General features: G+C 38.6%; 1 protein-coding gene across 3 annotated transcripts in view; it reads left to right on the forward strand.

The window, feature by feature from the left end:
* pald1a (phosphatase domain containing paladin 1a) overlaps nucleotides 1–27,093 on the forward strand; it is a 37,336-nt gene that overhangs the window by 347 nt on the left and 9,896 nt on the right. The window contains exons 2-19 of one of the 3 annotated variants that reach the window (XM_015043007.1): nucleotides 32–68; nucleotides 2,621–2,806; nucleotides 3,002–3,104; nucleotides 4,064–4,243; nucleotides 4,608–4,772; nucleotides 4,852–5,012; nucleotides 6,565–6,640; nucleotides 7,348–7,502; nucleotides 7,618–7,714; nucleotides 8,910–9,014; nucleotides 9,139–9,234; nucleotides 9,312–9,446; nucleotides 10,376–10,492; nucleotides 11,653–11,832; nucleotides 11,912–12,109; nucleotides 12,537–12,677; nucleotides 12,780–12,851; nucleotides 15,487–15,627. In XM_015043007.1, coding sequence (XP_014898493.1) covers nucleotides 32–68; nucleotides 2,621–2,806; nucleotides 3,002–3,104; nucleotides 4,064–4,243; nucleotides 4,608–4,772; nucleotides 4,852–5,012; nucleotides 6,565–6,640; nucleotides 7,348–7,502; nucleotides 7,618–7,714; nucleotides 8,910–9,014; nucleotides 9,139–9,234; nucleotides 9,312–9,446; nucleotides 10,376–10,492; nucleotides 11,653–11,832; nucleotides 11,912–12,109; nucleotides 12,537–12,677; nucleotides 12,780–12,851; nucleotides 15,487–15,627 — 2,345 coding nt within the window. Of the gene's footprint in view, nucleotides 1–31; nucleotides 69–2,620; nucleotides 2,807–3,001; nucleotides 3,105–4,063; nucleotides 4,244–4,607; nucleotides 4,773–4,851; nucleotides 5,013–6,564; nucleotides 6,641–7,347; nucleotides 7,503–7,617; nucleotides 7,719–8,909; nucleotides 9,015–9,138; nucleotides 9,235–9,311; nucleotides 9,447–10,375; nucleotides 10,493–11,652; nucleotides 11,833–11,911; nucleotides 12,110–12,536; nucleotides 12,678–12,779; nucleotides 12,852–15,486; nucleotides 15,628–27,093 lie in introns of all 3 variants that reach the window. The other 2 variants (XM_015043010.1, XM_015043008.1) reach the window with 2 other exon arrangements.

The following is a 27,093-nucleotide window of genomic DNA, read 5'->3' on the forward strand; positions in this document are numbered from 1 at the left end:
TATTTTATTTTTTTTTTGTCTGTTTTTCTAGTGGTGGCCGCAGATCTTTGGCAGCTGGGATGCTTTTGGTATGTGGCAAAGACTGAAATAGATGTGGGCAGATGGAGCAAACTGCTCTTTTAAAAGGATTGCTTGCTTTTGTGGAAGCTGGATTGGGAGTTTACTTTTCTGTTTTTCATTTATGTTGCCTAAAAGCTGCAAAAATGATTTTAAACTGTGTCTGGAGAGAAAAAAAACAAAAAAAAACAACAACACATCAGTTTGTTGTTTTAACAGTTTGAGCTTCAGAGAAGTGAATCTTTTTATTGGCTTGAAAGCTTTTCTGAGTACAAGGTTGATCTACCCACTCACCTCCAGATGCAACAACGAGGAGAGAGGCTGTGACTCATCCGGCATCTCTCGCTTTGCACAGCCAGAGACGAATTGTATTCGAAGCTAGAGATCGGCACAGAGATGCTTTGAGCTTAAATGGCTAAATTCATCTGAAATGTGTGGCAACAAGTTTGCTTTCATTTTGAATGAAACATGTTTGGGTGATGATGAGGATGGTTTACACTCAGGATCTAGTTCTTTTTTTGATTTGTAGCTTCCTATATTAGGCCTGATGTTTTGCTCTGAGGGTTTGTTTATCTGCAGAGTGTCCTGATAAAATCTGTTTTATTCAAACAGAAGGAGATTAGTGTTGAACTCGTGGCAGGCTCGTGTGAGCCTCTATTTTAAGTTGCATGGGTGTAATATAAATATTTTTACACTTTTCTCCAATGTCCCATGTTTGTAATCCAGATGAAGGCAAGTTGTCGTAAAGTTAATTTAGGGCTGGCCAGTAAATCAATAACAATATATGTGTATCGCGGTATGATCATTATAAATACATAATACATTTGATACAATGCTTAATAATTTCACTAAACTCCAAACCGATCCAGAACCACACAGCTTTCTGGGGGATGTAAAAAGGCGTTAGCCACTCAACCTCTCACGCTCTAGCTAACTCACTCATTCATCCTTTGGTTACCTAGCAACAACCTGCAGCAACAGTTTCAGGTTTTGCCACTGTGCCTCGGTGTCGGTGTTTTTTTTTTGTTTTTTTTTTAAATCTGATTGGTGTTCACAGAAGCTCTCAATCCAATCTGACTGATGTTGAAACATCAGCTAAAACAGTTGCAGCTGTAATTGCAACTGAATGGGATTCCACAGACCACCAGCTCAGTGGGGTGCAGATGCAAACACTTAACTTTTCAGTTTTATTTATTAAAATGAAACTGGATTTGTTTTTATGCTTAATAGTTACGCATATAAAAGTCAATAAAATACAGTGAGGCTCGTGGTTCTAATGTGAGAAATTGTGAAAAAGTTGACTCTTTACGATCTACCTTCTCACATTCACCTCAAGCTGTACCACTCATTAGAAATCTCTGTGGCCTCCAGAGTTATGAGTCCTGTTCAGTCTGACTTCTGAATCTATTAAAGAAGTTTCAAAAAATGTTTGTACTTTGCGTCATGGCTCTTATAAATGTGGTCTAATAAGCATTGATATTATTGTTCTTTTTGTGTTATTCCTGTCTTTAATTTAAGTGGAAGTGACAGCTAAGCCTTTCATATTACCTCTAATTGATTCTAAAAAACACACTATATTGTGTTTGGACTCTTCTGTCTTCTTTTAAAAATTTAATTGCCGTTAAGAATGTTTGGCATTCCTATGCACACCAGACAAGTCTGGGATTTGATTTCAGCATTGTCCAGGTCTTGATAAGTGTGTAAAAAGATAGTAGTGTGGAAAATACTATGTATTCTCAGGCTTTTTGTGCGCTGCCCCTTTAAAATTCCACCCATCAATACATCTAGCTGATCAGTTAGATGTTTTGATAGGCATCTAACTGTTATTTTAACAATAATTTTAGTTATTGTTAAAATAGTTAAAATTATTTTAACTATTATTAACATTTTCTAGTATAATTTTATCAATTACATTGTTAAAATGGCTATATTTTAACAATATAAAACATACTAATAATTATACCTGCTATCTAGTATAACAATAATCATACTAGATAATTATTGTTAAAATGATCTAGAATCATTTTAACAATAATACTAGATAATGGTATTGTTAAAGACAAAACTGTCAATTTTGTGCATATAATTTTTAATATGTAGTAGCATTTACTAACTAATAGTTAAAAATATCCAGTGGTATTGCAAAAAAACTAGTGATAAAATGGCTCAGTGGTGATTTTTCCTTTGAAACAGGCACAGGTTTGTTGAAATGAGCTAGCCAACAGCCCGTGTATTGTATTTGTGTAGGAGATAATATTTTTGTTTAAAAGACAACAATAAGATGCATAGATGTGGTGGACTCACCAACTGTCAACAAAACGTTTTTTAATTTGAAAAAATGCCCTGAAAATAACTGTAAAATTCATACTTTTTTGTTAACGTCATTTCAAATTAATGTGAGAGACTACCGCTATCTTCTACATCTCCTTGCTGAAGTGTGAGACGGTCTCTTCACACCTTGGACCTCCTTTTAAGTGACGTTAGGCCTCGTTGCCGTCGCTCTCGCATACGTTCAGGAGCCTTTTCTTCCTGTCTCTGAGTCTCAAATTGCTGTCATCCGCAGCAGCTTGTGGAGCATGGGTACAACTGCCAGCGCTGCCCCACAGCCTGTTTATGTAGCGTCGCCGCTTGACAACGTCCACGCCAACGGGATGGCCCAAAGCAGCATGAGTCCAGTCCACATGGTCAACATCCACAACAACAAAGCCAAGTCCATTATCACCAACAAGGTTGCGCCGGTCGTCATCACGTAAGTCCCTCCTGCTAAACCTGCGTTCTCGCAGTTGGGTGTTAATCCTGTTTGATCACTGCGGTGACATCCCGCCCATCCCCAACCTCCAGGCGAAACGTTTGCTCCTGTTATCATCTCGTTTGTCTGCTTCGACCGAGCAAACAGCAGCTGATAATTAAATGCCCCCCCTTTTTTTTTATATTTTTTACACAGCTATAACTGCAGACAAGAGTTTCAGATTCACGACACCGTCCTTAAAGCCAACTACAAGGTTGGTCGGATATCGGACTCCTTGCCTGAGCATTACCTGGTTAAGGTAAGGACTACTCAAGCTTCAAGCTTTATTAAGTCACAACAAGGTGCCGCCTTATCTCAGAAAGCTGTGGAGGAATCTCGCCTGTTTCTTTGTCTGTTGTTTTCACATCTTCGTGTCCAAATTGCAGTTCTGTGTTGGAACATTGTCATTCGTTTCTTTATGATCAGAGGCAGTCATTGAAACAGAGCTGTTAGCACCCCTATAGCAAGGCTATGATGCACTCTGTGACCTCTGCTGCATTCACATTTTTGTTAGGGTTTAACCCACAACTTCTGTTCATAAGTGGAAGAAAATCAGGGTATGTTTCCTCAAAAAAGTATAAAAAGCATGTTTTACTTTTTGTTTTGAAGATCTAATATTCAGCTGTGTCCCAGTTTTTTCCCCCTCCATGCAGAATCCCAATAAAGCACTTTGGATGTTGTTGAGAATGTTCTTTTGAAAAGCTTCTCGCATCTCTCTGATACTGAAAATAACTGAGAGCTGATCGGGAAAAAAAAATCAGATTTTGATCAAGTGGATTTCCCAATACATCACATTTTTTCCTGAATATACATCTTTTACTTTTAAATTTTACTCTTCATTTGGTTAATTTTTTTTTAATAATTTTTTTTAGTATTTCTTTAGTATTGATTGTACCTGGTTTAGTCACTACATTGTTGATTACCTTCACACTATTTAAACAAGAAGATTTAGTTGTAGCCGTATCTCACATGTAGACCCACTTATATACATGCATGGAGTGTTTAAGGGTACTTTTTGTTTTGGAAAGTGTACACAGCAGAGCAGAGATTTAAACTGTTGAGACAACAAAGTAGCCAGACCGCGTGTCAGCTGTGCTGTTTTTTTTGCTAACAGAATAGGTCAAGAACTTGTAAAAGGAGTAAAAAGAGGGAAAACAAGGGAGCTTTTCTCAGCGTTAAGCTCCCAGACCGATTCAGATGAATGTTGTTTGTTTCCAGGGCGAATACTTCATGGTGCAGGATGTGTCCAGCAAGGCAGATGTTCTAAACACAACGAGCAGCTATGGAGCCCCCAACTTCCGCCAGGTGAAGGGAGCCTACCCGCTGTACGGAATGGGTCAGCCAACCTTGAATGGCTTCAAACAGGTTCTCCAGAGACTTCAAACCCAAGGACAGCAGGTGATCTCTCTTTCTCTCTCTCTCTCCCTTTCTTTTTTTGTTTATTTTTAAACTTGACTCTGGCGTGAACCGCGGACTCCTTGTCTTCCTTTGACACAAATGGTTAGCAAATGATCGGAAAGATCATTTGCTAACCGTGTTGGAATGTGTGGAGTTCTTTCTCGGTGTTGTCAGTAAATATTTGAGTCCTCGGCTTAATGAGCAAACATTAAGCTCATTTCTTAATGTTGGAAAGACATTATGGTTATTATTACACCAGGCTTATTTATACTTGTGCTAAATGGCATGAATATGTAGTCCTGCTAGTTTCCCCAAGAAGTATTACACTTGGATGTTGTTTTTACGTCTCTCCTTTTCCAAGCAGGAGATTATCTTCTTCTGCATTCGAGAGGAGCCAGTGGTGTTCCTTCATAAGGACGACGACTTTGTGCCGTACACCCCGCGTAGGAAGGAAAACCTACACGAGAACCTTCAAGGACTGCAAGGAGAGGAAACGGTAGAAAGCCTTGAGCTGAGCATCAGAAACGAGGTAGCAAACATATTCAGTTTCTATGTGGAAGAATAAAAAACAATCTGGACGTGACTGAGTGAAGGTTCTTCCTTTGCAGCTCCATGACTTTGCAAAGCTCAGCAAAAACATCTTATATGTCTACAACGACATCGAGTTCTTCAAAGACGAGCCGCAGAAGATGTCCATATTGTGCGAGGAGGACATCCACGTGACGGAGGAGGTCTATAAGAGGCCGATGTTCACCATGCAAGGCTACAGGTTGGTTGTCGGTTTTCACACGTCATGGCTTCCTGTTTTTTTGTTTCAATTTTTCTTTATTAGATGAAAAATGTGATCTAAAAAAATGTAATTCTAAAAACAAAGCCTTTTCTGTTGAGCATATTATATGTCTACAGGTAAAATCACCCATGTAACTGGAGACATTTCAACAAATAGGTTCAGATTAAAAATGAACTATAATTATGTCATTGAATTTACTAGTCAGTTTGTCTGCATTTTAATGTTCCCTTAATCTTTTTAGTCTTCTTCAGTCATTAAAAATGCTGGAACAAACTGGCTGCTTTGCTATGGTGCTTGACGGGAAAATAATTTAGACTTTTAAGTATCTGAGTGGGTGTTCAGCTGTTAAAATGGCCAAGGTGTAAACAGGCCAGCACCAGTCAGTAGTTGATTGATCGGTGTGTGCCTACTGAAGATGGGGGCATCCTGTTTGTTGATTTATTGACATGATCTCCACACTTCCGTTTAAGGGACAGAAGGTTCTTCAGAGAAGCAAAATGCTTTGATGTACTGTACCTTGCTTCTCTTCATGCTTGAACTTTTTCGTATTTCATCATCATACAGCCACAAACTTCAACGTGTTTTGTACTTCGTAGAACTACCTTCTTCTGCAGACCAGTTTTGCACATGTAGAACTTGACATTTTTGTCCGTTCTTCTTAAAATAGCTTGAGTTCAGTCAGACTGAGCGCAAGGCGATCTGCAAACCTTTTGAAATTCTTGACGCAGATTCGTCATTGCCTTGTGTTGTAGACTTTGAGTGCGTCATCGTCTACCCTCCCTCCCCCACCCTGTCACCCTCTGACCAGCTTTTCTCTTCCTGCTAAAGAAGAGCATACCTACAGCAGTGGTATGATGTACAAGGTTTCCACCACATCACTGATTTGAAACTAGGATAAAAAGTTCACTTTTGGTCTTACCTGAGCAAAGCTCCCTCATCACGCCCATGTTGGCTGTTTACCCCCAAATTGTTTGTTGCTAACTGCAAACAGAACTTCTTTAGCTGTTTTTTTTTTTTTGTTTTTTTATGGTGACAATTTTTTCCACTATGAAAAAAAAAACAGAGATGCACTGAGAAAACAATCCATTCAAAAACAACAAACTTCAAAATCGAAGTAGTTTTTGCCACTTTTAATAAATACAGTTTATGGAATGCGTGATTGTTGTCCTAAATTAAAATGTTAAAAGAAGAATTAATGTTGAACTCTGTATCCTTTTTCTAATGTACATCCCCTGGTGTTTTTCTGTCATATAAAATCTCGTTAGAATTTAAATTGACAAAATGCAGCTGAAGTTAAGGGGTGTGAATACTTTTGTGACGCGCTGAAGTTCCATTTATCCAGTGATTCTGATCCTACGTCTCCCATAAATCTCCTTGTTTACTGCCAACCCGTTTTTCACCCTCATAAGTTAAGTGAAAACTTGAGGAAGTTCATCTGCCTTTAAGTGTTTGCTTACATGCTACATAACAATGTTATTGACACAACAAAGGCTGCAGCTTTCCCTCTGCGTAACTGTCTGTTGCACTGCAGGTACTTCAGATTACCACTACCAGTGGAGGGAGCGCCATTGGAAGACGATTTTGACGCATTTGTTAACATACTCAGGGTAAGCATATGTAAAAATCTCACTCTGACAATTAAGTCTATACCCTTTTTTTGGTTGTGCTCTTCTTGCTGAATCTCGTTCCCGTTGGAGTTATTAATGCCTAGAATACTGCGGAGAGTCTGCACTCTGTCACAAAGGTGGTGAAAAGGTCACGCTGGCTTTTATTTAATCTCCGCTTAAATCTGTCTTGCATGTGCAATCAGTTACGTTATAAATATGATTAAAATTTGAAGAAAGAGAGTCCGCAGTCACTTCATGTCCGCTCTTCAGTCATCTGCGCGGCCTGCTTTCTGTCCTGCCCTTCAGGATGTTCTCTTCTCCTCATTTTGCCCTTTTTTGGAGTGACGTGCAGCTGCTGATCGAGTTCCATGTGGTTGGAAAGTGGCTCGTGCTTCTTTTTTTTTTTTTTTAAACACATTTTTAATGCAGTGCTCTTTCTTCTTAGTCAGCCTTTTTGTAAATCTCACTCACTTATTATTTCCAAGATGTTAACATAATGACTCATGTAGAAGTAGTTTCAGATTGCTAAATCTTTCCCACTGATAGCATTTCACTTCTTAACACTGGCAAAATTACATGATTTTTATGGAGAATGTTAACTTTTCCATCACTATCGTTTTGGTTTTATTCTGCGCAGTTCCACTTTTATTATTACAGACCGATTGCTGACACCTCATCTCTCTTCTCTGATGCGTTCTGCTTTGCAGGAGAGTCCCAGCCTGTGTCTGGGCCACAGCACGTCCAGAGTGCCACCTACCCTGGTCTTCAGCTGCCAGGTGGGCGTCGGCCGCACCAACCTGGCCATGATTCTGGGCACGTTAGTCATGAAAAGACTCAAAGGCGACTCACAACTGCCACCACAGTAAGAGTTTAAACACTCACCCACGCCTACAAGTTGTTTAACAGGACAGTGCCAAAAGAGATTTTTATTGAAGTATTTATGGAGTAAAATGTTAAATATTTGCTTTTTGCTGCAGAAGTGCAGAGGCAGGTACTTCAGAGCCAAGACCACTATTCCAAGTTATCCAGAGTCTGATCAAGAAGTTGCCTAATGGTCAGCAGCTTATGGAAGAGGTAATAATGTACCCAAATTGGAAAAAGCATGCAATATATGCACATCTGCAAGAGTGTAGGTCTTTTGAAATGTGTCCTGCTTTGCACATCTAAAGACTGAATCTTTTTGTTGTTCTTTTTTTTTTTTTTCCAAAATTTGATGGATAATGTCTGTAACATAAATTGTTGAGGCTTGTAACTGATCATCAATTTGATTTTAGTCTGTAGGTCAATATTGCTTGACCTACAAGCAATATTACTTGTAGGTCAAACAAGTAATATTGCTTTGACCTACAGAAAGTCATTCCGTTGTAGCAGGCTTTATGTTTAAAGCTTTTGTCCTGTTTGAAGGTAAACTTCTGCTCCCTTTTCAAGTCTTTTTCAGTTTTATAAACTTTCATTCAGAGGTGCCCTGTGGGTTCATCCTCCCACCAGTTCTCACCTTCTTTCCCACAGCATAATGCTGCCACCACCATGTTTCGCTGTGGGGTTTTATGATTGGGTTTAGTTTTTCTCCAGCGTTGTGTCCAATCATTTGAGGTGTAATGATGTGTGGAGTTGCAAAAAAAAAGAAAAAAAAAAAGAAAAATATCAATGGAAAAAAAAGTTTTCTAGCACAAAACCGTGATTACTCACAGAGATGGACTTGTGAGAATTGCCTGTTGGGGTAAATCTCGCTCTGTGATTTGGTGATCTGTAGTGATATCAGTGGGCTTCATTTACCTGTTTTTCTCCATGCATTTTTAAAGAAAGAAATGTTGCAGAGGAGATGTGTTTTTAGCATGCATATCCTACTGGCTCTGGAGTGACCATCTGTGATTAGATCTCGGTTACCCACACAACGTGCAAATACATGCGAATGCTTTGCTCCGTGTCAGGCGTCGGCTGCGCAGGGAGCAGATTTCCGGAGATCTGTGCATGTTATATAACATCACACCTTATTTATTAACACCAAGTTGAGCACACTTTTGATTTGAGAGATCAGGAGGAATTTGTGCTTTTTCTTTGGAAAATTGTTAACAACAAGTATCCCAGAGGCGCTTTGATGTGGGATCCAACTCACCTCGGAAGCCTTGTAGGACATTTAAAGAATTTTTAGTTGGAAATAAACCTTACAGTTTGGTTTTATAAATGTTTTTTAAACATGCTTTTGTGGCAGCTTTAATTGAAATTGCTTTAAAGAGGCCATAACAAGTTTTTTTTGCTTACTTTTCAGGTGGACCACGCTATTGCCTTGTGCTCAGAGATGCACAACATTAAAGAAGCAATATATGAGAATGCAAGTAAATTGGAAGGGATTGGAGAAGATTACCAGACTCAAGTAAGTCATTACATTTTTTTGCTAATAGCAATGGCTTTAAGTTTCTCTTCAAAGTCCACCACCTTGTACCAGATATGACTCAATTAAACAGAAAAAAAAATATATATATATATTTATCTTTTAGGGAAGCACTACCAAAGAGTACTTTCTCAACAGAACAAAGCAGAGCTTGGAGCGCTACTTCTACTTGATCGTATTTAATGCTTACCTTCATGAACAGGTAGCGTTTGTTTCAGCTTTATTAACACCATTTGCAGTTTTGTGATAAATCAGCTGTGGCTCTGCTGTGTTTTCCAGTATCCCCTTGCCTTTGTGTCCAACTTCAGTCAGTGGATGTGCTGCCACGCCTGGTTGTACAGGCTGCTGGCCCGCATGGACGTGTCGGAGCTGTCTGCTCCTGCCGAGCTGCTCACCAAAGGAGCCCGCGTCCTGGTGAGGAACCGAGCAGCCGGCAAAGCATGCACCGAATATGACTTACCTTTTCTCGTGTTGTTGAAGTTCTTGGGATTTTTGACTTTAGATTTTACATTTTGTGTTCAAGAATATACTTGCATTGCAATAAATTAATACGTTAAGCTAAAAATTAATTATTACATTAGCTTTTTTATTTAAAACCAGAAATAGTGGCTGTAAACTATACATGTTGTGTTGGATCAGATCATTCTTGTCTTTAGAATCAAGTAAGCTATTTTTGTTTTTGTAGTCTTTTTATTTTTTAATGAGTCAATATATTTACATTTTTCTCCATGAGTGTGAAGTTATATTAGGACAGAAGAATAAATTAAAGATTGTTTACCAAGTTTTTCTTCTGAACAATTCAGGATTCATGCATTCTACTTGGTCCCTTTTTTCGGTTTCTTTGTCCCAATGCTGTCCTTCTTCGTTTTTGTCTTCCTTTCTCCCCTGTCTCCTTTTTTTTTTTACATTCATCCTTGTTCTAATTTCTATACTTCCATCCTTGTGTTTTTTTTTTTCTTTTCTTCCTTCTTTTCCTGTGTTTTTGGTAGTCCACTCACCTTGGAAATGAGATTCTGGAGAAATGTGGAATGTTAAATGTTTGGGAATCCTGACAATTAAATAACTGCAACACTGGATAGCAGCACTGCTGCAGCATCTCTCCTCATGATGAAAATGTTAAACTCCTAAACACGTCTACATGTATTCAAATCTGAATAATCTTTAACTTTTTTTCCCTTTTAAATCAATCATTTTCTCACGGTGAGATAAATTTCAATTCAGATGAGGTGCTGGTGCCCCACCTGCCACCCACACTGCCTCCTAAGCTCTCATTTGTATCTTCACACGCACTCTGCGTTTGTTGGCGCTGTGATTAATGCGTGACTGCTTGTGTGTCTGAGCAGGTTGCTGATGAGTACTTGGCCCCCGACGTGCTCAGCACAATCAAAGAGATGAAGGTGGCCAACTTCAGACGAGTGCCCAAGATGCCCGTTTATGGAGTGGCTCAGCCGACGTCAGAGGTGAAGTGCAGCCGCTGATTCTGTCGTCAAATTAGAACCGGCTGTTTTGATCATCTGCCTGTGAGATGAAAGTCAAGCATCTGGAGATGAGTGAAAGATTCTGTTTCTGTCTAATCAATGCTCTGCTGCTGCTTACATTTCCAGAGGATGCAAGAAAAATGATTAGACACGATCAGTTCACACACTCTCATCAACAGCTTGAAATGTGCATTAATTGCAATTTTTCAATGATGCATTTGATCTTGTTTTTCGTTTGCAGAGCTAATAATAGTACAACCTACAAATAAATTTAATTGAAAAAAATTCAGCACTGATTTTGCCATAATTCAAACAGGTTGAAAATTATATACATGCAAACTGAAATGTATATAAATTCCAGACTTTAAGCCGCTCCTTTTTTCTCACACTCCGAACACGGCGGCCTATACTAAGGTGCAGCTAATGCGTGTTTGTTTTCATGCCGACACAAACATCGTGCCTCGTGTCGGTGTGGTTGTGCGCATGTGGGTCAGGTGCGGCGGTGGGTTTGCCCTGAGAGACGGGCCCGCGCCCTGGAAAGCGTCGCTTTCCGGTGAGCACAAGCAACGTGCGTTACTGAGAAGTACTTACAGGCAGCCGTGTTACAGGCACTATTAGGAAAAAAAGCATTTGCAATATGTATTTGTTTATGTTGCCATATGGATTAAATGAAAAGTAAAAAAATCCTCACGTGTAATATCTTTCTGTGTAAATGTCTTACATTGCAACGTGGGACACCTGCAGCTTACAAGCAGTGCGGCTTGTAGAAGTACAAAATTGGTTTTCTTTCTAAAATTAGAGCCCTAAATTGAAAGTCCAATTTATGACACTAATGCTTTCAGTGAGAGCATGTCTTCCTTCAGGCTGCCTCTATATAAAGGACATCTATAAAGAATAAAAACCATGATCTTTTTTTGGATTTTGTTTGGAATCATTTCTTCCAAAACACGCTTACTTTCATTCATTCAAAAATAAACAGCAGTTCTTATTAATATGCATTGCTGTACTCTGTAATAATCAACAGTGCAGACACGCTCACAGGAAAGACTCATGATTATTTCATGAGCATTCGGACGCCCACCACAGGAAGCACAAGCTGGACTTCCGTCTGCTTGCCTAATTCCTGACCGTTCTTTCTGCAGGCCATCGGAGCGGTTCTCGCCCACCTGACGGATGAGAAGAGGAAGCACAACCACGTTTTGTGGATCAACGTGCACGAGGAGTTGGCGCTCGAAGGAAATGGACAAATCTTCATTCCCAGGGAGCCCTCGTGTCTGGACCAGCCCATCCCCGTCCCAACGAGTGACCCGCAGTTGCTGCAGGTAAAAGAGGAAAGAAAAAGGAAACAAATGCATATGAAAGAATTTATACATTGGGTCTGTGTCTCCACTCGTCCTGCAGAAATTGGAAACCTCGCTGAAGGAGGAGATTCTGAGAGCTCAGAAGTGGCTGGAGGTGACTCTGGAGCAGGAGAAACAGATGAAGATGTTTAAAAGCTGCCTGACCATTCAGGAGATCTTCAACCAGCACAAAAGCTCCCACCAAGGCCTCGTGTACAAACGCATCCCTCTGCCGGACTGCAGCTCACCACGGGAAGAAGTAAGCATCCACCATCACTGACCTACCATTGGGTGTTTTTTTTTTTGTTTGTTTGTTTTATTTAGCAATGCAGGAAAACAAAAACAAATAGAGTATTAAGTATGGCACAGACATCTTATTTAAAAATAAGTATATTTGGGTGAAGGAAATCAGATTCAGGGCATCCAGTCTGGATAGGATAAAGAATAAGTTTAAGGCTCCCTCTGGTGGTTAAAAATGTAGCTACATCTGGGTGACTAACTCTTCACATTAAGCAAATTTCATCACGTCATTTCTCATCCTCTTAACTGTCATGAGGACATCAGTGTCCCAATAAAACCATGGTCTGACATCATCTATAGGGGTGACAGTTAAACGGTTTAAGTGAAGCCAAGACATCCTGTAGTGATTTCAGACATTCTTATTGTGTGTCTTGTTGTTTTCCCAGGATTTTGATAAGCTTCACGAGGCCATAAGGAATGCGTTAGCTGAAGATCCCCACACAGCTTTTGTCTTTAATTGCGCCAATGGCAAAAGCAGGTCTACAACCGCCATGGTTGTTGCTGTGCTCACTCTCTGGCATTTGAAGGTAAGCAGCAGAATTATTAAAGTTCTCTCTTTGGGCTTTAAAATCAGCATTATTCAGGACTTTTTTTTTCTTTTTTAACTGAAACTTGACCTGGGTTTGCAGGGTTTCCCAGAGTGCACAGACGATGAGATTGTCAGTGTTCCTGATGCCAAGTACACAAAGGGAGAGTTTGAGGTGTGTATGCTCAATACAAATATATTTATTTCGACAGAAAATGAACAGATGCACGTAAGACAAGCTTGCACATTTAACCATTTGTTTAAAATCTTTATGCTCTTTATCCATGGTAAGATTCAGATCTTGGATGAAATGATTATCACCTGTTGTAAAAGTTTGTTACACCTTTTCTAACATTTTTACAGTGCTGGCTGCATTTATTATCATTCTTGGTAAAGATTGTTAAAACACTTCAAAATGATTCTTAGAATTATATTTATTTAATTAAAAATATTTTTGCAGTTTCATAATTTCACCCATTAGTTTATATATACTTACAGAGGCTTGAAAATAATCCAGGTTTAACTATTTTTTCTGCTTACTACAACATAATAATGAGGCATATTTTTTGGGAATTCATGAAACTTCAATATTATTAATTGTTATATTTTCCAGTTACACAGTGTCACTTGTCTATTTCACTTCCATCAGCACTCTGTGAGTTTTTGTGTCTTGTGTCAGTGGGAGCCTTTCCCTGAAGGTGGTGTGTTTTGTTGGCATCTTATTGAGCGCAACCTGAGCTGAGACACAACTTAATCCATTTCAAGACAAATAATTAAAAAACACCTCGTTGTGCGGTTTTTCCACTGGGTTTACAGTCAGTGCTTCAAATTGAAAGCAGCGATTAAGTCTTGTTAGAAGCCAGAGAGAAGCTCTGGCTTCTCTCATCTGGTCTGTTAGTTAGAGGCGGTCTTTTATTTTTATTTTTTATTTTTTTCCCCCTCTTGGTTCAGCGTCGTGACAATGAGTCAGTGGTTGGAACCTGCTGGTTGGGTCCTCGGCGCAGGAGGCCACACTCTGCAGCCACACAATACCACATGTCAATCACAGCAGTGTGTCCATTGGATTTTCTCAGAGGCACAGAACGGTCACCACGGAAACCTTGTCAGCCTCCAATTCAACCTCCTACAAAAGTAGGATGTCGTAATCCCCTTTGAATTAACTGCAAAAAAAAAAAAAAAAAAATGCTGTGATGGCTCCCAAGTCTGACACATTATTCAGTAGAAGAAAAAAAGCAGTTTTAAATAACCTCCCTACTTTCACCTAGTTATGCCTTCTGGATTTCTGTCATGGATGTTTTGTTGCTTATGAAACGCATTTCATGCCAGAGCCTTTTAACCTCAGCAGGCAATTTCTTTTAACTTTAACTTGCTGCTGCTTGCTTCACATTCAGCTCCACTCTACAAAGATTCTTTTGTTGGTAATTTGATAAACGTGGTGGACAAATTTAGCCATTCAAAAGCAAAGGGTATCACCCAGAACTGCTAGAAACCTAAACTTTAAAAAGTTGGTTTTGGTTTTGCTAAATCAGATAACCTCAAGCTGGACACTTTGTGAGTATTGTGGAATGTGTAGGTGATGTAAAGGTGAGGAAACGTGCCAACTGTAAATGAAGATACACTGATGTGGTTATTGTTTACCACTGACAAAATGAAGTGTAGCTGCTTTTTAAAACCTTCCAAGCTGTATTACCAATAATGCTGCCCAGTATTTCACAAACATATTGTAATTACAAAGTCAATATTCAGATGTAGAGCCTGTTTGATAGAGTCTAACTGCAGCGGATACCCACACCCGACACAGATTGCAGTGCCTTAAGGGTACAGAGCATCAGCAGCACAGCTGAAAATAATAAAGTCAACGGACAATTTCAATTGGCAAATGGTATGCTTAAATTTGGTCTGTTTTCTTTTGCTCTGTTGGCTTATTTTCATTATTAGTCTTTAGTTTGGGTTAGGTATCTGAAAGATAAACGTTCTTAAAACAAGAAATCATGTATTTATTGTCCTTGCTTACCCAGGGTGGTTGAATAAACCCATGTGCATTGATAGACTGTGAAGTTGTGTCCATCAAAGTGAAGTTTGATGCAAACTGAGACAAATTTTGAGTTGATTTTTGCATCAAAGATTTACCATGGAAAAGAATGTTCTGCCTGCATTGTTGCCCTTCTTCTCTCCCCTCTTTTTGACTTTTCAATTTCTGCCACCCAGAGGAAAAAAAAAAAAAAAATGTAGTGACCGCTTTCTGTGACGCTGTTTTCCCGGTTTAACGTCATGCGCATGTGTTGCTGGACACACTCCCTTTTTCTGCAGGGTCAACACTATAAACGAACACAATGACACACATTTGCACTAGTGCGCTAATTGGGTCAGGACAGACGAGCTGTGTTCTTTACATCTGACCTAAGTTTCAAAATGTCTCCTGTTTTGTATGCATGCTTTTGAGATATTTATGCAACATCGGATGGATCGAAACGTACATCAAAATAAAAGGGTTTGTATCCATTAAGTGTGTTTCCTGTAAAGAGCTAAAAAACACACACACTCATAATTTTCTTCCTCTTCACAGCTTTGCACTACTTGTTGTTTGTGGAGGAGCTGTGGAAAAATGTTAAGGTTTATGATTAAAGTTCATGAATATCAATCATGAAGTTTATTCGTGTAACACATTCCTAGCTTTGAACAACATGGCAGTTCAAAGTGCTTTACATCATCAAAACACAAATATAGAAACACATTATGTAGTCAACAATATAAATCCCTTTAAAAGGTACTGCATAAATAGCATGTGCATTGTTTCTGCCGATCTGCAGGTTGTTATGCGAGTGGTTCGCCTTCTCCCCGACGGCCACAAGAGGAAGAAAGAGGTAGACCTGGCACTGGATTCCATCAGTGAGACCATGACCCCCATGCACTATCATCTGAGAGAGATGATCATCTCCATTTACAGACAGGTACACCCCGAAACATCCATGTTTACTTGAAATGTTACTAAAGAAGAAAAAAAGACAGGGACTTGGAAGTTAGACGTGGGTTTCAACAAAGGTTTAAACTGAGGATTAGACTTTTTGCAGAGAGTTATCTTGTGAAAACACCTACGTTGCATTGTAATGTAGATTCCTTTTGCTCTTAGTGACAAGCAACAGTTTAGATGATTTATGTGCAGTTGCACAGGAAAACCTGTAGATGGCCTCAGGGCTACAAATTTATGTGTCCGCTGCTTTTTGTGGAAAATAAAAGCGACCCAACGCATCTCATCTCTGAAACTAAATGAAATTCCCTTGGATTAATGGAAAACAGTATAAAGGGGGCGGGGGAGGGGGGGGGGGGTGCAGGAAAAGATGAGGATTTTGGAGGTTGACCTGTTGGAAGTATTTTACTTTCAAGCTGATCATAGTTTAAACATTGTTACAGACCACATCATATCAGTGTCGGCTGCTTCCTTTGCCACAAACCTTGAATGTGTTTTAATACAACAAAGGCATGCAAGAAGAGCCAAGAGAGAGAATAATTCAAAGATTCTGATCGTGAAAACATTCCTGGAAGCTGTTTCAAGGAGCTTTCATCTTGTGTTTTAATTATAAGAGTACAAAGAGAGCGAAAGCAGTTGAGGTTTTGATTTCTGTCTGAATATTTTTTTTTTTTGTACCTTCACGTCTACAGCTCTGTTTAAGCCATTTGTAATGCAGACTAATCATGGTGCCTCTGTGCACCGTCAGCTGCCCTCGGCACACGGGAGGCGCCCGGTCCTGTCTCCACCGTATCAATGGGCCTCATTGTCCCATGAACTCTGTCGTTTTCTCTGCCTGTCACTTTCAGATACCAGGCACCAGGAAAAAGGGGTGCCTTTTAAAACCTCTTTAAAATTTTTTGGGCCCTAATTTCTTCATTAAATTTTTTTTTTTTTTTTTTTTACTTACGTGTTTTTATTACATAATGAAAAGCTGATAGAGCTTAAAAATGGCTTTTTTTGTAGATACAATGATTAATTTTAGACTTTAATGTCATTAAAAATTCTCCAAATGAAAGGTGTTAAATCTCATATTTTCACGCCTTTTTAGTGTCAGGCTGTTTTGGTTAAATAGTAAACATGAGTCATGACCAAAGACTTGAATCCAACAAGATGTAAATATTCCGTTGCATATTTTTCTAGATATCCTGCAATGAAATGTCAGTAATTATTGATATTAGAAACATAGGCTATGTCTGTGAGAGCGCAGTCGACAAGAAGACGATTTTACCTGTTCTTTAAAACAAAAACTAAGTGGTAGAGAAGTTTAAAAGATTAGTGGGAAGCAGAGCTAGCATTGCTAAAACGGCAGGAAACTGTCATTTTTTTCCCAATCCCATAACAGAAAGAAAGTGAAAGGCCAAAAAGATAAGACAGAAAAGCTACGCTGTACTTTGTTCAGCCTATCTATGCTGAAAGTGTTGCCCTCTCTGTCTCTCATGCAGCCTGGAGGAACTGCAGATATGTCGCAATATTTTTCCGAAGGACATATCCCTGAAGTTTTACAGACCTACCATATGTGGGTTTTCTCCCTAGTATTCAGAAAGTGATTTCATCATTTACAGTGACATTGACAGCAGAAGAGAGGCTGCTTTGCCCCAAACAGTTGTCTGTTTTGATAAGACCTGTCAATCAACTCTGTGGTGTTCCAGGAAAGTCACTACGTTTATGAAGCAGGAGAACAATCTTTTTCTGTATGTTTCTGTCTGCACGATTCACTGCAACCGCATTGAGACATTTATTTCATGCAGTTATCCCAACTGCAGAAACTCCTGCTGGGAAAGAAAATGTTTGTCGCTTTTCAGACAAGCACTGCTGCTTCTGGGACACCTTCCGGTTTCAAGATTATTTTTACATTGTCACAGTACAGATAATACATTTAAATATTTTCAGTGCCCAAGGTAATACTGACTGAATGTATAGTGGACGCTCGCCTATTCCTGGTTCAGTATCTGTATTTGTATTTCTCCAGTCTGAACCATCAGCCTGGGCGATAAACAGTGCCAGATGTTGATAGAACTGGCAGGCAACAGCAGACCAAAAAGGGGGGAGAAATGAGGGGAAAAAAGTCTTACCCCCACAATAAACCCTCCCCCATCTAAAACTGCCATCTTCTCCCAGTTTGACATTGGCTTAAGAGCCTTAAAATCTCTGCTGCCAACCAGACGTAAGACCACAACTCAGATACAACATCTAACACTTAAGTTAATGCAATAAAGGAACAGTTCACAGTTTCTGCGCAGCTGCAGTTTTATTATTATTATTTTTTGTTATTGTTGACAGGCTTTTTAAAGTTTTGTTGATGTATGGTTATAGGTTCGGCATGGGATCTTAATTTAAGAATGGCTAGAATAATTTCCTCACCAGCGCTCAGTTGTCTTTCCTATTTGTTCGAGTCTTCCACTCCTCTCCAATCTTCTTGTTATATCTTCAGCCATCACCTTGTGTTTCTTATTGCAATACCACATTTCAACAAACAGTTATATTTCTGCTGCTTTTCCAGGACATCGTTTTGCTCAGTGTGCCCAGTGTTACCTTTCATTCCAATAAGCTGCGGTCTCTGTAGCCTTGACTGATTCATTTCCGAGCAGCATACACTCTCTGACCCGAGAATGTGATCGCTGAAGATCGCTGGCTTCTGCCCAGACCTTCAAGAAGCTACTGAAAGCAAAAGTGAGCTGCGCTTCAGAATTGGCCAGTCTCATCAACCTGAGCAGTAATCCTTTGCTGCTGGGTGAGAGCGGCTGCTAAAATTGTTTTTTTTTTTTTTTTGTTTGTTTGTTTTTTTTTGTTGCCTTTTGTCAAAAATGTGATGCTTTTCCACACAGGTGGTGAAAAACATACAGAATGAGAAAAGAGTGAGTGGTACTAACCTTGCTTCTCTTCTTTGTATGTGTGTGTGTCCAAAGAAAGGTGCTCATGGTTTGGATGGGGCAATGGAAAAATATTTTAAGATATGGAAGAATGATGTGTGCAGATTTTCTTGCATAAAGTTGACGAAAGTATTTAGACCAGAAAGACAGAGGAGCAACTAGGACCTCCAAGCTCACCGATGATCAGGATTTCGAAGCAAAAACAATGAAAAAGATGCACTATAACTGCATAGTTATAGTGCATCCCTGTTCAACCTTTATGCTTTAGAATCCACCCTGATTCCTTGTCTTTCCTTGATGCAACTTGTAATATTTTGGCACAAAAGTGTTGAAGCAAACATATTTTCAAATCCAGCAAAATACCAATATGTAAAACCAAGATAGTTATGTTATTTTCCACACACAACAACTTCCAAATGGAAGATCTGAAGGTATTTTTTCTCTAAACTTGATGATTTATTTCCATCTCTGGGTGTTTGTATTATCTTGTAATTTCTTTGCAACCAACAGTCCAAATCACTTTGAATAATCTACAAGTAATTTGTCTCCTTGGGAACGTTCTGAGGAAACCCTCACCTGATTTTGCATAATGACCTTATTGGATTTCTCATGTCATACATTTGTTGGTAGAATTTTTGTTTCCTTCAGGTTTTTTTGTCTTTAAGCAGTAAATCTGAGTAAATTAGACGTGTAATTTCTAAGTACGTCGCTGTCTACGGTAACCACATGTAACCTGCAGAAATGCAATTTCTCCAGTTGCATTTTTGGAAAAGTTATAATAAAGACATTTCATCACATTACGGTAGCACACAATCTGTTATTAACAGGTAAATTAGTAAAGACGAATTTAATATCAATGGCAAAGGCATTTTAGCTGCATTCCAGCTAATTTCAACACCTTAAAAGCTACTTTGTGGATTCATCCCAAGATTATCCATTGCTGCACAATTTTAGAGCATCGGTTTTCTAAAGTTATTGCTGTACTCTTTTCATTAGTTTTTCCTGTTCTGTGTTTTTAGAACTATACATTTGCTCATTGAATCCTCATTGAGTTAGTATATTTGACCTTAATCAAGATCCATTTATACTTGTATATAAATATATTTTAAATTTAAAGGCTCTCTTCTGCCGTTTCAGTGTGCCAATAAATAACATTGTACTATAGATCTGTCCACAAACTCTCTTGGGTTAATCTTGCCCCATCTCTCTCAAAAAACGTTGTCTTTCTCTCTCTCATTTTAAAATTAAACTTTGTCTCTAAAGCAGCAACAGGCTGGTTGTATTCAAATGCTAATTTTATCTAGTTGCACAGTCTGTGTAGAGACAATTATGTTAATGTGCTTATTTGAGTTGCTCACTGTGAGATTTCTCATTGTCTTATGGTTTCTGCAGAAAGTAGAGCTTTATTAAAGTGAAAGAAAATTGAAACGCGGTTTCAGAATCTTCAGATTAGACGGAGAGTGTCCGTTGAGTCTGTAAACTCAGTTGGGTTTAGGTCTGAACTTTGGTCAAACAGGCATGAACGCTGTGCTAAAGCATCGTAGTGCTGATTGCTTGTTTAGGCGAAAGGTAAACCTCCGGTGCACTCTCAAGTCGTTTGCTGTCCCTAACAAGTTCCTTTTAGGATTGCTTTGTTTTTTAGCACCATTCATCTTCCTTTTTTTTCTGATCAACCTCCTTTCCTCTGTTAAAGAAAATCCCACCCCCCGCGCCCCACAGCATGACGCTGCTCTTGCCGTGTTGAGATGGTATGCTTGAGGTGATGTGCAGCGTAGCTTCCATCATACATTGTGTTTAGATTTTGTTCAGATTTTGTGTCATTTTATCAAAGCATCTTTATATATCTTCTGCTCCCCTTTTACATCCACAAGGCACTTCAAGTTCCAGTGTCTACTTTCTCTTTTTTTCCACAATCCATTTTACAATGACTAGTTTACTTTCTTCACCAGCCTTCTGCTTTTAGGTTTTCTTTTATAATCCTACAACGCCATTTCTCAAAATGGTGGTTCAAATTCATGCCAGCTAAAAAAAAATAAAATAAAAATTACCATAGACATCTGTTTCCAAAGACACGCAAGATAGTTAAATGCCACCCAGACTAGCTTTGGTGCTGTTATCTGTCAAATCCTATTGAGTCCCAAATCATTTCACTGAGAAAGGGTCACGTTTTTCTGCACCAGCTAATCTGCTACCTTTGAATACATTGAATCAGAAATATTTTAGAAGAAAATTGTACTGATCAAGTGACTTAATGCCAACCATAAGTGAACCAAAATGTATGACCACCAGGAGTTGCTCTAGGAATTGCATTTACATGGTGTCAAAGCTGAGAAACTGTGTTCTATATGCAAGGTCGGTTGTGCAGCAGATGATGATTGCGCTAGCGATGCCCTCACTGCTCTCTTAAAGCCAGCGTTGTCAGACTAATGCTGACAAATCATTTTTTTTCCATTCACACTTTTAGTATTTAGAATTATTTTATTATTTGAAGTCATTCTGGTAACAGAACCGGGTTGGAGAAGCAGTGTAGAACATTTATGCTGTATGTGTAAGTAATATTTTTATGAGGAGAGAGGCCCAGCTACATTATCAACAATCCTCAGTAAGACAGATATGCACATGTGCACACTGTTGAGAATAAATGATTCTGTGTTTTCCTTCTATCTCTTTTAGCTAGTTGTGCACATTAAGCTTTCACGTTCGAGGAGAAGTGTTGTCACTCCTCTTTGTGAACCGGATTGTGATGTAAAAAAATAAAAAAAAACAACCTATGGCTGAAGGTTCTTAGGAAGTTAATGCCACCCATGAGAGTACTGATTTCACTGTGTTTACGCACAACTCTGATCTGAACGGCAACAAGAGAACTCTGTTTGATAATGTCAGACAAGTACAAAAACATATAATTGCTTAACAGAAAACCAGCTTTACCCTAGTCTAATAAAAAATACCACTGGGTCAAACTGTTTTACCTAACCATAGAGTTGCTAAGAAACAGAAAATAAAGGTTTGTCATGAAGACGAGTCAAGGTTCAGATTGAGATCTAAAATATTAACTATCTAATTGGCTGCAGTTGCCTTTCATGCCATTTTTCTGCCTGCGTAGGGCTTGCATTCCCCAAATAATTTGTTTCTTGATAGTTTACTGAATGATTGATTAGAAAATGGAGTCTCCAAGAGTTATTTTGCCAGGCATACGTTTGTACAAAATGTACCATAATTTGTGAGGTTAATGTGGGCGGATATTCCAGTCTTGTGTGTAGGCAAAGTTGATTTTCCCCGTCTGCTTCTGTGGCGTTTGTAATCTCCGCTCACCAGACATGCCATGTATTCACGTTTGTTTTCTGCTTTCAATCGCTCTTTTGAGCCCAAAGTCTATCGAGCTTTTGTTGGGTTATTTCTTTCTCATTTGACAAACCTTTGGTCGTTTTAATGCTTGACTTCTGTCCCATTGTTAATAGTTTACTTAACTATTACAGGAATATTGGATCTGTTTCCTGGCAGAGATTAATGAAACTTATGTGAGAGGGCTTCAGAGTTGTGCCTGGATGAACTGCCTGTATTGAGCACTTTATGGACAATGTTTGGATTTAGATGGCTTGCCTCTAAAATCCACCTCAGCTTTAACGTCATGATTTAATCAGCACAGTGTGGCTGGAAAAAGACAGAGGCCTGGAATCTGCAGAAACCATTAGCAGAAAGGCATCTTCATCTCTGTCTTTTACCGGCTGCTTCATGGCTTCTCTGGGCCTTTAAAAAGGAGTTTTGGGCACCATCTTGATCCATAAAGATCAGCTTTTGAAATTAAGGCCAGATGATGTATAACTTAGCTTTTCATCAAGCCTCCAGGGGGAAATTTGGTGGCTTGCTTTGTGTAAAAAAAAATAAAAATGAATATGCAAAAATCTATTCTCAGAAAATATATGTATACAAATATAATATTAAGTAACTTGATCTTAACATCTGAAAACTAAAGAAAATAGTTTGAATGTTGCAAAAGAAAGGCTATAATAAAAAAATATTTTCAGTGACTTTTGCTGTAGAGAGTAATGCTTGCTGGATTAAAAAAAAAAAAAAAACATGGGGAAAAAATGACCAAAATTCTGCTGCTCCTTGTATTAAAGCAGCTCAGATGATGACTAAATGATGATAAGATAATACAGAAAGATTGTATTTTTTCCACTATTGTTCGCTGTTCACAGTGTTGCAATAAAACCAATATTATTTCTACTACCTCATCTAATTAAACTGATGTATTAAAAATGACCAATTTTGTGTTTTGAATTACACAATATTTTAATCCTTTAATTTGAAACTGTCAGTGAGATGTTCTAATCTACAGTATGTTGCTCTTCCTAAAAAACCATATAGTTACACTTTAAGGTTGTGTTTTGAAGCAAAATGCCAAACATAGAGGGATGTATGTATGGGTTCAGTTTATAATAAAGAATTGAAATAAAAATAGTTTTCCATATCTATTTGCTTATTCTTATTCAGGCATGGAAAATACTCACATTCCAGAATTGTTCACACTTCTGTATGGATTCTGTATGCAAAGTTTAAATAAGCTACTGACAGATTTTGAATTAGATTCACTTAATGAGATTACCTGGAAAGCAACATGTGTACCATAGTGAGATGTCTGTAAATTTTATTTTTTATTTTTTTGAGAAGTAATGTATGGCTGCCTGTCCACCCTCAGCAAGCTTTAGTTTGATTTAGGATTTGAGTAGGAGCTGTTCTTGTTGAATCCAATGAATAGGTGTTTGTGCAAAGCTGTGTGGGAAGGGCCAATATAGGTTGGCCTTTTTACCTCTGCAACCCCATCAGCTGGTAATTGACACCATATGTCAAACAGTCAGAGAACTCCATAATATGCACCTCTTATTTTAGCGCTCAGCCTCTTGAGTAGTTAAACAGGAAATGGGAAAACAAAAGTGAAAATTTAAGATATTGCATAAAAAAAATAAATGAAATAAGCACAACTTACCATCACTTGTCATCTGTAGTGCTCACAGAAAGCCGAGAGAAAGATCTGTAGGTTTCGTAGACGTTCACTTTGCAGAGTCAGAGCTTTGTTAGTTTATAAATTGCAGGATTTTGTTTACCCAGATAAGTGAAACAATCACATCCCCTGGGATGTTATGTAGGGGATACTCTGGGAAATGTGAGGTTTCAGGCTCTTTTCTCAGAGCATAAATGTCAGACTCATTTACACTATGCACTGAACTCTGTTGTTCACTGCTATTATGAGCAGATTTTTTTTTTTTTTTTTTGGATCCAACAGCATGATAAAATTGTTGATTAAATGTGAAAATAGATCCACATAAAGATGTCTGTTGATGTCTGAATGTGGTTGAATTGTGGTTTGGGTTGATCAGATGGAAGCCTGTCACGACTGCTTTGTCGCTGAAAGGAATTACAAGTTTTAACCAATTTTTCTGAACTGGCCAACCATAGATTTAAAAAAAAAATGAGAGAAAAAAACAGCATGTTCATGGATACAAAGTGTTTGGATTTTTTGGATACCTCTCCTGCTTTTTAAGGTAGGGTTAAATATGTCAGATTTCAAGGCCACATCCTCCTGTGCACCACCATATTTCCAATCAGATTCAGATCTGGGTTCTGCACGGGCCATTCCAACAGTTCACTGGTATTTAGAGGAAGGTGTTTCAATCAGCTTCCGGGAAAGTAACTCTTCTCTGCATACTTGACGCTAAATGTTTGTATCGTTTTTACAAATTCAGATCACTTTTTGTTGCATCATGCAGTTAATGTGCCGACTTCTCCCAACCACTCCACTTAACCCTCTCATTTTACCACTGTCCCATTGTAATTGATTGTATGTCTGCGTTGCCAGCGAGCATTCCTGAATTCTCTAAAATAGGACGTGATTGGTCTGGCTTCTCTCTCAGCTATGGCTGGGGAGATCTCAGGATGTTCATTATCGCACCTCAGACGCCGCTCCTTTTGTTCTTGAAGGCCAGATGGGATGAGAGGACGCTGACCTTTGCTGTCCTTTCATGTATTTTATCACATGAGGAGAAATTTGTTCTTCTTTACCAATAAAGCTTTACAGGAGTGATAACGACTAACTCCCTCTCCTCTTGGTTTTCAACTGTAACGTATGGAAGTGAGTTTCTACACATTGCACCCAGTGTAAGACTGCCCCAGTACTTCAGAAATGTAGAACATCTTTCCTGACATGCTTTTCTAAAGGCAATTCTAAAAATGCTCAGGAGAGCACTCACCCTCACATGTGGCTCTCTCTTCTTGTGGGTGGACAGATGGTCGCTTTCAGATTTAGAGTTCAACAGATTGTTGGAGGTGTGAATCATGTAATCTCTTCAAGCTAATCACTTTCATTTGTTTCTTAAGGTGTTTGTGTTAAAGCACTGCAACAAATTGTTTTGCTTTTTTTAATGGGCTAAACATTAAAAATGTCCCAAAAAAAAAAAAAAAACAGTAGGGTGCAAGGTGCACATGGTAATCAGGTTCACCAGTGTTCACCGTTTCCTTTTTAGTTGTAAAACGTGGAATAACTACCTAAGTGTGTAACATCTCTTTTCCTCTTTTCCTTTAATAAAACATCAACAACTTTACACAGTGCACACATTGTCTGCCTGGGTGAAGTTTCTCCTCCACTCTAACACATGCTTTGGAATCTGGGAATGGAAAGGAAACTCTTCTTACTCCCACTTCCTCTGCTGTCATTTAACTCTGGAATGATAGTATTGTGATGTTCTGTGGACATTTAAAGTTGGTTCTCAACCCAATTTCTTTATATGTGGCACTCATTCTGCTCACTGCTAGAGGACAGAATTGAATGCTCTCAAAAAGAGTTTCTTCCTATGATATTCTGTGAACATGGATTCTTTTAGGTGAAACTATTAGTTCTTGAGAAATTCCATAGGTACTGTTAGTGCGTCGTACACTTTTGTCCCTTTGCATTTTTTTTATCCAAACCGATACTAACAGTATCACCACTTGGTAATGTAACGACACAGTTACTGCTTCTCCCAATTAAATGTTTCACATCATTTGACAAATGTTAAGATAAGACAAAAATAACCTGAGTAAATGCAAAACATAGTGTTTAGATTATGATTTTATTAGTGACCAATATATTTTCAAATCACCCTAGATCCATTTGAAAATATATTGGTCTCCCTTGTGAAAGGATGAGCTAATTGTGATCAACTGTGTTTTCTGGTTGATTTCACGTCTACCCTACAGAATCAAGAAATCAGAAAAAAAATACTGTCAGAAAACATGAATTAGACTATATTATCAAAAAGAAACTTTTATAATAGGTGAAAAACAAAATAATATCTATCACTTTGACCTGAAGGTGGGTGCCCTGTTACTTGTGGCATAAATTCAGTTCAGATGTGAGATGATCTTAAATGGATGTTTATGCTTGCAATGCTCACTTCTCAGAGGAATTTAGACCAATTAATCCATCGTGAGTAAGTTGGGATTGTACTCGGTGAGTAACCCATGCATGTACTGGGAGAATATGCTAACTCCATGCTGAACCTCCCCAGGCTGAGATTTGAACCCGGGATTTGTTTGCTGCCAACTTAGCAGCATTGCTAGCAACTGCTCCACTGTGCAGCCTTTTTTTTTTTTTTCCTACTGAGTAACAAAGCCAGTAAGTCGTCTGGTCTTTTAATAACAATGTTCTAACACAAAGAGGGATGATGGACCCTTTAACTCTAGGCCTCAGATTTCTCTAGGCTTCAATCAGTATGAAAAAAAGAAAAGGGGAGGGAAAAAAAAAGAATGTGTCACTGACTCAACAAACTAATGAAGACTTGCCTTCAGCTTCCAACAACCTGTAATCAAAGAGCAGTCCAGTTGCTGACCTTGCTTTTTTTTTTTTTTTCAAAATTGGCACGTATGCAATCCAGTGAAGCCTCAGAGAATTTCGAACAGAAAGTCTTAAAAATATTCACTGTTGCGTTTTGTTTCAGGAAACCGATTTTTAGATCATACATTTATTTTATGCTTTCAGACTTTGTAGATCTCATTCAGTCTTGAGTTTGAAGCATTTTTCCCTCACCTGTCTAGGCTCTGACCTGGTCACATAAAAGTGTTATTATCCTGTCTTTTAAATAACAACCAAGGGAATTATTGGAGCATCTTGTACTTTGGATAATTGCACAGTTGTGCTGCTGATCATAGGGTTATGAAGTGAAAATTTTGATTAGCATTTATGCCAAGAGTGTCCTTGTATCTATGTTTATTTTAAAACACTGAAGTATTATGAAGAGTGGTTTGTTCTGCTGGTTACCCTGTCTGTTTGCTGGCTGTTTTATTAGACAGCCTATATGTTGAGCTAGATGTTTGCTTTGCTGGCAGAGCATATCGATGAAACTGTAACTGCAATCTATTTACTACAAATTTCATCCCGCTTCCAAATGTTTTGCCTGTTGTGTCAACAGTAAGACACAAATTCAGAGTTTTTCATATTTCGTTTTTTTTTTTTTTTTTTTTTTTTACACACTGTGGAAAAAATAACAAAAATTAAACCCGAT

The sequence above is a fragment of the Poecilia latipinna genome, unplaced genomic scaffold (assembly GCF_001443285.1).
Source record: "Poecilia latipinna isolate Pla-1442-1.1 unplaced genomic scaffold, P_latipinna-1.0 Scaffold611, whole genome shotgun sequence".
NCBI classification, from domain to species: domain Eukaryota; kingdom Metazoa; phylum Chordata; class Actinopteri; order Cyprinodontiformes; family Poeciliidae; genus Poecilia; species Poecilia latipinna.